At 43.3% G+C, this 12,145-nt stretch overlaps 3 protein-coding genes and 1 non-coding gene across 4 annotated transcripts; 1 reads left to right on the top strand and 3 right to left on the bottom strand.

Annotated features, from left to right (window-relative positions):
• Positions 1-2,246: 2,246 nt before the first annotated feature.
• TrAtP1_000578 lies at positions 2,247-2,320 on the bottom strand. The gene has a single exon. It is a non-coding gene; the product is annotated as a tRNA-Lys (tRNA).
• Positions 2,321-2,503: 183 nt separating this feature from the next.
• TrAtP1_000577 (uncharacterized protein) lies at positions 2,504-3,669 on the top strand. The gene is made up of 3 exons (XM_066110640.1): positions 2,504-2,860; positions 2,906-3,245; positions 3,295-3,669. The coding sequence occupies exons 1-3, from the start codon at positions 2,640-2,642 to the stop codon at positions 3,661-3,663; spliced, it is 930 nt and encodes a 309-aa protein (XP_065966712.1). The 5' UTR covers positions 2,504-2,639; the 3' UTR covers positions 3,664-3,669.
• Positions 3,670-7,624: 3,955 nt separating this feature from the next.
• On the bottom strand, positions 7,625-9,549 carry TrAtP1_000576 (uncharacterized protein). Its single transcript, XM_066110639.1, has 2 exons — positions 8,226-9,549; positions 7,625-8,177 (listed from the first exon to the last, which is right to left on the bottom strand). Exon 1 carries the CDS (start codon positions 9,426-9,428, stop codon positions 8,901-8,903), a length of 528 nt encoding a protein of 175 aa, XP_065966711.1. The 5' UTR covers positions 9,429-9,549; the 3' UTR covers positions 7,625-8,177; positions 8,226-8,900.
• Positions 9,550-9,586: 37 nt separating this feature from the next.
• Positions 9,587-12,090, bottom strand: TrAtP1_000575 (uncharacterized protein). The gene is made up of 3 exons (XM_014091573.2): positions 11,329-12,090; positions 11,132-11,281; positions 9,587-11,083 (listed from the first exon to the last, which is right to left on the bottom strand). The coding sequence occupies exons 1-3, from the start codon at positions 12,033-12,035 to the stop codon at positions 10,384-10,386; spliced, it is 1,557 nt and encodes a 518-aa protein (XP_013947048.2). The 5' UTR covers positions 12,036-12,090; the 3' UTR covers positions 9,587-10,383.
• Between the last annotated feature and the right edge of the window lie 55 nt (positions 12,091-12,145).

Genomic DNA, 12,145 nt, shown 5'->3' with positions numbered 1-12,145 from the left:
CGAGAGAGATTACTAGATTGGGTTATTGTGAGTTTCCCTTTTTCGCCTTCTCCACATAGCCGAGAGCCGAGCTCTAAATGGAGTGTTGGCGTAGTAAACGACTACATAATCCTTCCAACACGAAGCGAAGCCTTCTCTCTCTCCTCTGCGACCTGCGATAGTTACCGAGAGTGGTCATATACCTCCTTGGTAGAACATAATATTGAGGAGGTATTTTCAACTGCCTCCTCTGTTTAAAGCCACTGATGAAGAAATCCGCCGCTAATGAAAAGCACTTTAGGTGTAGCGAGTGATACATTGCGTTTATGTGTTCTGTAGATTGGCTAACCTAGCAGCCTACAGCTTTTAGTTACCCAAGGTCTGGAGCTTCATGTTTTGAACACGTCTAAAATTACGTTAATGACCTAATTAAACAGTATACCCTATCAGTTACTCTCCAGATGCGCCACATGCTGTACATCTAGGCCTGAATTGTTCCTTGACCTTTGCATTGACAGCCAGTCGCCACGATCGGCCGACTGGCCTAACACAAATCAGTGGATGATGAACTCGTGACTATATTGCCGTGGGTGATGCGAAACTATAGTACATGGGCATTCAGTCGGTTCCTCGTGCTACTCACAATTAGAAACATTTTTTGCACAATTATCCACAAAACAACTTCAGCATGCGCTCGCAGCCAAGGTCGGCAAGGATGAGCTCGACGAAGACGCCATCCCACAAATCCAGGATATGGTGTCGTTTTGCGCCGGGCTGATCACTATTGATGAAGAGAGCAATATTGTCAGACTGGTACACTACACAACGCAGGAAAATTTTGAGAGAAAGAAAAATGATTGGTTCCATGATATAGAGGCTATGATTGCGGAAACTTGCATTTCCTATCCTTCTTTCAAGACCATCATTTAATGATCCTAGTCACAGATACCTGTGTTCTCACGCTTTATACAAGTATGCCAGGCAGTACTGGGGTGACCACGCACATATTGTCGGAAAAAAACTGGATAAAGCTATCCTAGAATTCCTCATGAGCGGTGCCAAAGCATCTAACGCCTTCCACGTAGCGCTGAGGCGCTTTTCTCATCGAAATGTTGAACGCACCTTTGGTCTACAGGCGAAGAAACAGGGCCTTTACAATTGCATACCAATGTCGGGTATGCATCTTGCCGTACTCTTTACACTCGATGAAGCAATCCATTTACTACTCAAAAACCGATATTCCATTAACAAAAATAAAGGAGTCGCTGTAACGTCACCGTTCCTAGCCATAGAATGGAGAAATTTGCATATTACACGGATATTACTTGACACTGGAGATCATATGAGTTTTAAAGCGTGCCACTGCTAGAAGAGGGCGTCAGCATTGAAGCTTCAAACCGCCGCGGCGAAACACCATCGCACTGGGCCGCTTGGTATGCAAATGTGGCAGTCATTAATTTCTTACTGGAAAAAGGCGCCAACATTGAGGCTCGAGACCGTAATGGCCAGACGCCACTATTTTTCGCAGTCTTGTCTGATCATCCTGCCCAACGTGACCACAAGACGGCTTCTAGCGTGCTTCTCAAGAAGGGAGCCAATATCGAAGCGGTTGATAGCAAAGGCTGCACGCCACTATTATATGCTGTGCAGAATTATGTACGAGATAGATCTAACCGAACAAGGACAGTTTATGGTCGGGATGAAATACAGCTATTACTTGACGAAGGGGCCAATGTCAACACTGCAGATAAGAAGGGGCGGACGCCACTCTCATATGAGCTGATGGAGCGTTACAATGAAAGGAAAGAGATTCTCGACCCAGAAAATGCGACGGACTATCATAGAGAGAGAGTAGTAGTTCAAAAGGTATAAGCCAATGTCAGTTGAGAATGAAAGCCAAATATAAGATATGCCTGATATGATGCTAGCTTTCAATGGCCTATGTTTAGAGTGTCCATCGAAAGAGCTAAGGTTGGAGGGAGCTAATGGACGTAAAAAAGAGACAAAAAAAAACAGTGGACAGATGATGTGAAAAGCATATAATGAGCCGTATGTGTGTATGTGTTGCAGTTCGCGTATTACATGCATGAATATGAACGCGAAAGAAAAGACAAAAATACGAAAGAAAAGATAAAAACACGAAAGAAAAAAGACAAAAACACGAAAGAAAAAAGACAAAAACACGAAAGAAAAAAGACAAAAACACGAAAGAAAAAAGACAAAAAGAGACGACAGCGCCAAACGCCCGCCTTTGTCCAAATGATGTGCGCCCTAGGGGGGGGTCGAACCCCCAACCTTGCGGTTAAAAGCCGCACGCTCTAGCCAATTGAGCTACCAGGGCTTCTCTTAGCCTTGACGCTCATCCGATATTTTGCCATTATAAGGGATAACTGTGACTCCCCCGTTTTGGACGGGCCGTTTTATCACCTACCTAAGAAGAAACGCTAATGTCCGATTCTCGGGATGCAAAGCGCTGGGACTTAAATAAACACGATTAAAATAAACAACTACGTAAACAGAGTAGCTTAATATAAGTACTTCAATTTTTTTATTGCACTGTTCGGCATTGTATTTAATGTTGACTTTGTTTAGAAGTATTTTTTTTTTTAATTTACATTGTCTTGAGCAGTTTAAAACAGTTTCAAGAGCATTAGCTCAATATGTCTTCTCTTGCTGCACTTGCTGATGAGAAAGATTTCCTTTCTGATGTGCCTCAAGAGATAAGAAGCGATCTAGAATGGTTACTAGACTTACCAGATGACCCTTTTAAAGACAGCCATGATATTTTCGCACTTTATGACGGTACAGATTTCGAGGAAGCACATCCCACAGGGGGTAAAACAGAGTATTATCGCGAAATGGTTTGGAGCAAGTGGCTGATGTGAGTGTTCCTCTTAGTAATGCATGCAATATCTAACAAGCTTAGTTACTGCGAGAAATTAAAAATTAACAGTGAGACGGTCTTCATAGACTTAAGTCTGGATCAAGACTCCGCGAAAAATACTTGTTTCGCTTTCTTACATAGCTATGTGGTAAACTCAAAAGTTCGACGACCCTGCTTAGGACCGGAAGAGTGGCGCCTAGTCCAAACAGTAACCTGTGTTGTGACTGTGGAAGACGTTTGGCAAGCCCTTGTGCAAAATGCAAACAGAAGAATTCTCCGACCTAAAACAAAGAAAGGAGGCCAAGATTCGCGCTCCTGGGAACTGAAGTTTGCCAGTCGTTATGGCAGCGGGGGTGTCGGCCCTGCTTATGATGTCGCAAGAGTAAGTAAATTATCTTCCGAGGTAAGATAAAGGCTAATGGGCCATGCAGCGAATACCAAAACTTGCGTCGTCACTCGGGTTATCTCTCAAACAGCTTGTTACTAAGAGACAAATGACAACAGAGGATGTACGCCTATTTCTTGATACTCTGTGGACGAGAGCTGAAGATATTCCTTGTCAACCAAGTGTACGTAACGCAGTTCACTGTGTAATCATGCTTGGTGCGTTCGGAGGTTGGCGGCCGGGAAGTCTTATGAACATCAGGTATCAAGACGTTGAATTTGGCTGGTTTTCTCATCCAAGACATCCGAATAAAGTATGGCCTGTTGTAACTATTAATATACATCACGTTAAGCAGAGGACGAATCAGGTCGAGAGGACCCAACGATCAATGTTAATATGCCAAACACCTCTTTGAAGTGTGCTCATTAACACTCTGTTAGACTACGATTTACGATATCAACGATGTTATGCCGCCAAATATGTTTGTTATCACATTTGGCCGCTAAAGCTATTGCAGATAATGCTTTTGAGTCGAATTTTGCATCGCCGGCCCAAGTTTTAAACGGCCGGCCGCTTGAGCCTGGCATCAGCTACGTTCCTCTGAGATGGAAGTCAGATATGCTAAAGAAGTATATAGTGCCTATTTCATACAGCACATATAACAAAATTTGGCATAGAACTTTACTTGTCTCAGGGCTACGTGATGCACAGAGAGTGGTACCGTATGCTATGAGAGTCGGCACGGGTCGTCGGCTTGATAGTGAGTAAAACGTTAAATTCCGCTTGGATTACAGCTAACTTCTTGAAGACAGTATAGAAGGCCCTTTAAGAAATTTCGTCTTAAATCACTCTACAAAAGTCTTTGAGCAAAGCTATTTGCCAATACATTTATCGGAAAATCTAGGTCATGCTTCGTTTGGAGAGCTTGCCGGCGAACAAAATCTACTCACGAATTCAATGAGTCGTGTGTTTCTAGGTCGAGATGAGAATGCTCCAATATATATCACTCAAGATGATCAGGCCAACTTTGAGAAAAGACGAGACATCAGCAGTCTTTGACAGCTCTACATTAAGGCAAAAGAGAGTTTGCCACATATGGAAAACACTATAAACCACCGGATAAAATATCTGTTACAACGCCTCACTACATTACAACTTGAATTGTCACGACGCGAGTATTTCGAGTATGCTGATAAGATGAGAGCGGAAGGCAAACAGGTAGAGTTTTTGAAAAAGAAGCACGCTCGACCAGTCAGAGGTAATAGCGATTGGCAAATCGCTAGCAAAATTGGAGAAGGTACTGCTGAAAAGGGGGATTAATACTGCGAGACAGTGACTCTTTGTAGCTAATCCTCTATTCCAGGCTAATATATCAAGTAAGCCAAAGAAATATTTTGTCTCGACTTCCACTGATTATATACGTAATGGCATTAAGGCATATGGAGTGTTGTCTGTTAATTTGAGGGAATACTAGAAGAAGGGATCAGCTGCAGTTTATCTATAAGTACAGTGACTTCGCCGTTGTTCAAGTATAACTTGGCAAGAACTGGGAAGAGTTGAACAACTACTATCAACATACTGTTTAAAATGATTGCATCTACTTCTAAGCCTTCTGATTTTGGACGTGGTGCCTATGATACCACAGGTCTTCTAAACCCGCCGCCGCCGTAGCCTCAATAGTGTCTGGCTTCAAATTAAACGGTACGTTACTCTTATATTATTGACTGTTTTATAATCTAATAAGTATGTTTAGAGTAACAATTAGTCGGTAGAGCTATAAGATGAAAGATATTTTGTAAATGTATATGGGTCTCACTGTGTATAGGGGAGATAAAGCAACACAGTCAGTATTCGTGTATTTATTGGAGCTTTTCTTTCTATAAATGGAAATTCCTGTGATATGGTATATCACATGCAATAAGATCAGCGGAAACAATTAGTATGTCATATGATATAAAATCAGCGAAAACTATATAAACATAGAACTCTCCGCAACACAACTTCCTAGTCAGAAAATCTTATATGCCTTATCTATTATTCCAAATACCAATAGCCATGGATCGCACTCCAAAGCCGCCAAAGCAGTATATTGCTGCTTTTATGCACTTGCTTGATACTCTCCCTATCATGCCCAAGAAACTGGTAATACAATTATCTCGCAGACAATCGAATGCGCAGTATGCTACGTTTTTTGGGTACATATTGCGTATTGGGGGGATCTTATTGCGTGACAACAATTTCCCCGATATCGACGTTCAATCCGTTGAACCGCAACTGGGTACGGACGTACCTCTTACTTATGTTTTCTTTAACTTGGTCAAGGCTGTCTACCTCCAATATCAAGGAGCAACTGATCAAGCAAAAGAATGCTGTGAGAAAACGTTCATGGTGATACGCGATAAGTTTGTGGAAGGTGGCATGTGGCATATGGCAATATGGAGCTACTGGCTAGTTCATAGGCAAGGCTCTTATCTCTGTGGATTGGAATTCAGCTGACGGATCATAGAAATCTAGAAAATCCTGATCGTAATTGCGCCGTTGATATAACCGACATTCCAATACCCAAGGGCGCTATATCTTCCCAAGCCGCTGAAATACTTGCAATAGAGCAGGATATTATTGCTAGAAACATTCGGTACAGCATTGATCACGATTACGATATCCTTCCGGCTCTTCGGTCTCAGTTTTTAGTCTTCTCTTCAACTGTCAATGAAGGGGCTAATATTCTGTCCAAAACTGGGGATAAAGTTCAGCATGCAATTGAATATCTTACTGCGGCATCCGACCCTCTATTATTGACAGATTGCGAACATTTTGGAAGTACGTCTAAATGTGTCTTACTTGCGTCAATTACTAAGTTTTAGCTAGGGAGGTTACGTATATTCAGGACCTTACACAATGCTTTCTCAACGGTGAAAGCAAGCAATTAATTAGTCGGTCCCAACTTCACAACATTCTATCCAATGCAATCGTGTTTAGCTCAACATACGTTAAAAGTGGCAAATACAGCACAATTATTATAAATTCTATTTCCGCAATAATGGATATATCATTGTAAGTATTAGATAATTTAAACTACCAAGACCCCATGTTCGCTAATATCTGTCTTAGTCAAGTCTTCCCTAATGCTTCAGAGCAAGAAGGAGAAAAGCGCGCCGCCAAAAGACAAAAGACCGCTGAAGAAGAGCATTTGTGTGAATGGTGCGACCGATCTTTTGCAACTGCTCAAAATCTAAAGAAGCATCGCTCAAAGCATGCCGAGAAACGTCGCGGCCAAGTTGTGGCTCATATTGCTGCTGCTGTGCATGTTATTGAAGCAGAAAAGCGCGCCGCCGAAAGACAAAAAGAAACGAAAAGGCAGAAGTCGTGTGAATGGTGCGGCCGATCTTTTTCTTCTGGTTATGGGCTAAAGACGCATCGCGAAAAGCATGCCAACGACCGTCCCGACCAAGTTGTGCCTTATATCCCTGCTGCTGTGCCTGTTATTGAAGCAGAAAAGCGCGCCGCCAAAAGACGAAAAGAAAAGAAAAGGCAGCATAACCATTTGTGTGAATGGTGCTCCCAGTCTTTTTCTACTCCTCAATCGCTAAAGATGCATCGCGAAAAGCATGCCGACGACCGTCCCGACCAAGTTGTGCCTTATATCCCTGCTGCTGTGCCTGTTATTAAAGAAGAAAGGCGCGCCGCCAAAAAACGAAAGATCACCAAAGAAGAAAAGCGCGCCGCCAAAAGACAAAGAACCGTCGAAAAAGGAATGAAAGGGCAATTTAGCCATTTGTGTGAAATATGCGGCTGTCTTTTTTCTTCTGCCGATATGCTACATAACCATTTATGCCCAGGGCGACCCTGGACTATAGGTAGGTCCTGGAAAATGGGTAGCTAAAAAGTATCTATAAAAATTGCATATTTTCTTCAAATTACAGACATTTTAACTCTTTCACACAATATATCCAATACATCAGTAAACTAATTGTATTACAATATGCCTTAGCTAAGGTTTACACCTATGCACCCGTCACTTTATGCTCTAAGTAAGTTAAATCTATCAGCATTATGAACCAAAACTCTAAGCACCGACATATTTACCATTCTTTCCATTATGATAAGTATATGGCTGGTATATAATGTTATAGAAGCACTATTGGTAGTTGTACTACCAAAAGGCAATAATATTGTAATCAACTGGCTTTAGGAAAGGCTTTTGCAATATGATACAGCTTGCTTTATCAAACGATTTCAGAATCACTGTTCAAATAGTTCAATTATGTACATTGTCTAGCTGCGCTTCCGTTTTTTGGCTGGTATACTACCCTTTGGCTCTCGGTCGTCCTCTCGGTGAATAGCTGCGGCTGTCACCCGTGCCTCAGTATTCGGCTCCAGCATCTTATAGACCAGAGTTTGAACCCTGTCTTGAAGATCTAGTAAATTCCTTTGCAATGCAATGTAGTGTAGTCGTTCCGTCACCGTCCGATATGTGGGACTATCTTTTTGGTGGAGTTCCCTCAAATTGTCAACCGCATGCAAGATACTAGTATCTATTTTCATTATCTGGAGAATTGTAACACCCAAAGCCCAGACATCTCCCGGAAATCCGCGAGATTTTTCTTCATCAATGGTTTCAGGTGGAAGAAACCCAGCTGTTCCACCAGGTATCCCATATTTGGGCTTTTTTATATAGTCGGCTAGATCGAAATCGAATAGTATAGCGCCTCGTTCACGACAAAAGGCAATATTTGCTGGCTTAACGTCGTAATGGACTATTCCTCGCTTTGATAAGTATGTAAGAGCAGACGCAATATCAAAGAGTATAGTTTTTGCGTCAGCCCAGCTGAGCTCTAATTCGCGATGCTTATTAAGTGAGAGGGGAAGTTCCTCCAAGTATAATGCAAAAACTCGGGGATCAGATTCCTTGAGTGATATGATATTTGGCTGTGTATGTTAGTACAGGATTTGAATATTGGTAGACAAGTTCCTTACATGGCGTATTTGTTTCAAAAATTCCATCTCTCGTTTCATTTGTTCCCGTATACGAAAGACTTTGGCAACCAGCTTGATGCTTGGCAGTTGAGAATGTCGACAATAAAAGACATGTGGCCTTGAACTAGTTTCGTTTTCAATCTTTGACCCTGAATTAGTCATGTTTTCAATTTGTCGTAACTCATATGTCTTTTCATCATCATGCAAATCCTTAATGCGAACCGTCTCTCCATCAGCGAGTTCTAAAAGGCCGGTCCTCGTTTCGCGTAGGCTCGTTGGAGTGTATTGAGGCTTGCCATGGAACACGTCTATACCCCAAGTTGTAGGAACCTTGTTGTCATTGTCGGCTAAGATGCTAAATTGTTTGTCCCGAACTAGAATGTCAAATATGGGGTAGAAACAGCTGGTTGTCTGATCTGGTTTTATCGAGATTCTCCATGCGCCAGAAATAGCCATACGCGGTTTACCGGCGATTGTGTACTGCGTTGGTAATTCGTCAGAAGGATTCAAGTATATACTTGGCCCTGAGCGATTATATAGGTAGCAGCCATTACCGGCTGGATCATATACGATGTCGCACCAGAAAACAAATGGCTCCTGATGAGTATCAAATCGAAGATCCAATTTAACCGTAAAATCGACGGCATCTTGAATGACACCGAACATATGCTTGAACTAAGGCGCTCGCGAAGGATACCGAATACTTCCAGCCAGAGTTTCGAGATCTTTGTTGCGGATATAGGGAGACTTGATGACCAGTCGAACTTCTGGCATTTTGCATGACGCTTCAGCAAGGCCTTCTTTGTCCAACGGTTTGTCCACATCTGTGACAAGGTAGGCTTTGACGTCTTTCCGACCGGAGGAGTTGCTTGTTTTAGGAGCTTTGGATATTTGCTTATTCGACTGTTTAGGGTGCTGGGCCTCTAGATGAAAGTTTAAGCCAATCTTTGTTTCAGCAGAAGAAAGAATAGATTGCAATAGAGTAACCAAAGCTGTGTTCCCATTTTCTTTCTGCTCCTGCAGCCATTTTTCAACAGCTGTTTTGTCAGAAGGCGGAATGCTCTGTAACAAGTTGGTGAGAGAAGTAGTTTCCCGCATCCAACTTTGAATCCGGCGTATAATATGCGGCTCAATTATCGTTTCCTGACTAGAGAAGTCAGACTGGCTTTCCATCATGTTGTTAGGCGATGTATCAGGTTGCATCAGATAGAAGGAAAAGAATTAGGATGCGATAATGTATCCTGCTGAGGAGAGGGTGGCTGAATATAGGTATATACCTAGTTTGCACGCATGCACCCCTGCGTTTTACCAAGACTAATTTATTATCTTCACACTGTAATACATCCCTTTATCTACCATGCCTATTACGTGATATTATATAAAGGGTTAGCGCGGTTTTTCTTTGTCAGATATCGCACTCGATCCAAACGTACATCGATTGCTATTTGAAAACTGTAGTCACAGGCAATAAATCATTTTATATCTCTTCTTTTGTTGCACAATTGACCAAACCCAGGTCCTGCTCTTGACCTACGCCGCCGCACCCAGCCCTGCCGGGATGCCAACCATGCTCTTAAGATACGCCCTCTTATTTTTAAGCAAGCGCCAAAGACTTAAGCCAAGAGTATAACAGCACTTTAATAACCTGTAATCCATTCGCAGATATCATCATCCCCCGTTCAAGGACAGCCCACTATAATAGAGAGAGATCTATAATAGAAGGGGCCCAGGATTCGTGGGATTCTATCTCCGTTGGAGGACGACCCTCATATAGAGAGGGTGGCCAATCATAAACATGCTCCCTTGGGAATATCCAATAGGTTCCAATGTTGCATCCTGGTCTTCCTTCTTCAGACTACGTCACTGCACCCAGCCCTGCCAGGATAACGACCATGCTCTGAAAAAGCGCTCAGCACTAAAACCCAGGTCTTCTGCTCTTGAACTGCGCCGCTGCACCCAGCCCTGCCGGGATAACGACCATGCTCTTAAGGCGGGCTAATGGAGGAAGAGAGTTAAACCTCTACTAGTTCCCCATCACGGTCCAACTGCCACAAAGCAGTCCCCCTATTACTCCGTGAAATTCTGGTATTTGGGGAATCTGTAGTACGACTCTGTGACACTCGGCGTCTCAATCTCTTGGCTGCCCCCCCGAGCGCTCCTAGTAGGAGGTGGGACAGCAGATGGCGAAGAATCTGCAGTGGCAGGCTCTCGCTTTTGGCGCCTCAGTCTCTTGGTTGCCCCCCCGAGCGCTCCTATTAGGAGATGGGATAGGAGATAGCGAAGAACCTGCAGTGGCAAATTCTCGTCCTTGGCGCTCAAGTCTCCCAGCTAAAATTTCCTCTTCAACGCGTTCAGTACGAGAAGATGAAGCATGAGGCAATAAAGAACCTGCATTATCATTCTCTGGCATTTCGCGTTTAATCCTCTTGGCTGGCCTTTCCTCTTCGACACGTTCGGTGTGGGAAGACGAAGCATGAGGTAATGAAGATCCTGCGGTATCATTCTCTGGCATTTGGCGTCTAACCCTCTTAGCTGGCCTTTCTTCAGTGTTCTCAGAAGAAGAAAAAGCGGTGAGAGAAGATGGAGAGTCTGCAGTAGGAACCTCTTGCCTTTGGCGCTTGGATCTCTTAGCTGGCCTTTCTTCTTTGATGGGTTGAGTAAAGGAAGACGAAGCATGAGATAATGGAGGATCTGTGGTATGACTCTCTGACATCTGATCATCAGACGTCCCAGCTGCCGTTTCTCCTTGAACGTGTTCAGATGAAGAGGAATCTGCGGTAGAACGCTCAAGCTTCTGACGTTTGGATCTCTGTTTGTTATCGTCATCGGGAATACCATCGAAGCCAACCTTCTTCTCCCTATTAATTCTTAGTACTAGCCATATAACAGATTGGGTAAGTATATACCGTTTGCTTTGAGATCGTTCCCCTAGTTGTGTGGGTTCCCCGTCTGAGTGTGTATCAAAGTCAAGCTCGACGGAGTGGTATTTGTTGTATGTGCTCCCATCAGGCAACATGTAGAAGCCGTGGCCATTGTAGTCGTGTCTAACCCTCTTCCTATTGATTCTTAGTACTGGCTATTTAATAAATTAAGTAGCATATACCGTTTTCTTTGGTATCGTTCCCCTATTAGCATCGCTACCCCGGGTGGGGGCATATCACAGCCATAATCATGTCCATTATAACCATTGTATAAATCGTTCTTGTATGGACCGCAGCTGTAAAGCTTTTGCTTGACTGGATTGTATGGGTGGTACTCGTCTATACTATAGCTGTGAAGGTTTTGCGCGAGTGAATAGTAAGGCTGTTGATTTAATGTATTAGAGCCCTCGCTTTGAAATGTTGAATCCGATCGCCAGCCAACCGTGACGCCTCTTAAAAGCTGCAAGAAGTTCCAATAAGAACGATCGTCACAAACGTTATGAACCGATTTCCATGCCTCTTGAGGAGGCACATAACGGGTTTCCAGGTCACGGTAAAAAATTTGGCGACCCAGACAAGTTAAAATTGTCTCAAATGAGTCTTCCCACCGATCCTGGTCCCGCTCGACGAGTTCTTTGAAGCGCCGCATAAATTCTTCACTGTTTGTAACATCTTCATCTTTAGCAATTTTTAAGGCTTTATCAAAAAAGAGTTCGGCTGAATAGAGAGGGATTTTGATGGTGTTCAGCTGCTCCCAACAAACTTTCCAAAGAAACGCTGGATGTTGTGGAGGATAACCGTCCGAAGGCGTGCTTTGGTCGGTCCAATCTTTAATGGCTTCATTCCATTCTCTAACCTGGGTATTTGTAGTCCTTGGAGGCTTATCCATTGTAACTGTATGAGCCCCGGTTGCGGTAGGCCAGTGAAGTTGGAAAGATAATTGTTGTGAAGTTAGAGAAGAGGCGTGATTTAGCGGCGCGTATGGCGAGGATCTATAAG

Source organism: Trichoderma atroviride, chromosome 1, assembly GCF_020647795.1.
Source record: "Trichoderma atroviride chromosome 1, complete sequence".
In the NCBI taxonomy this organism is placed as follows: Eukaryota; Fungi; Ascomycota; class Sordariomycetes; order Hypocreales; family Hypocreaceae; genus Trichoderma; species Trichoderma atroviride.
This window is presented reverse-complemented; position numbering and strand designations above follow the sequence as displayed.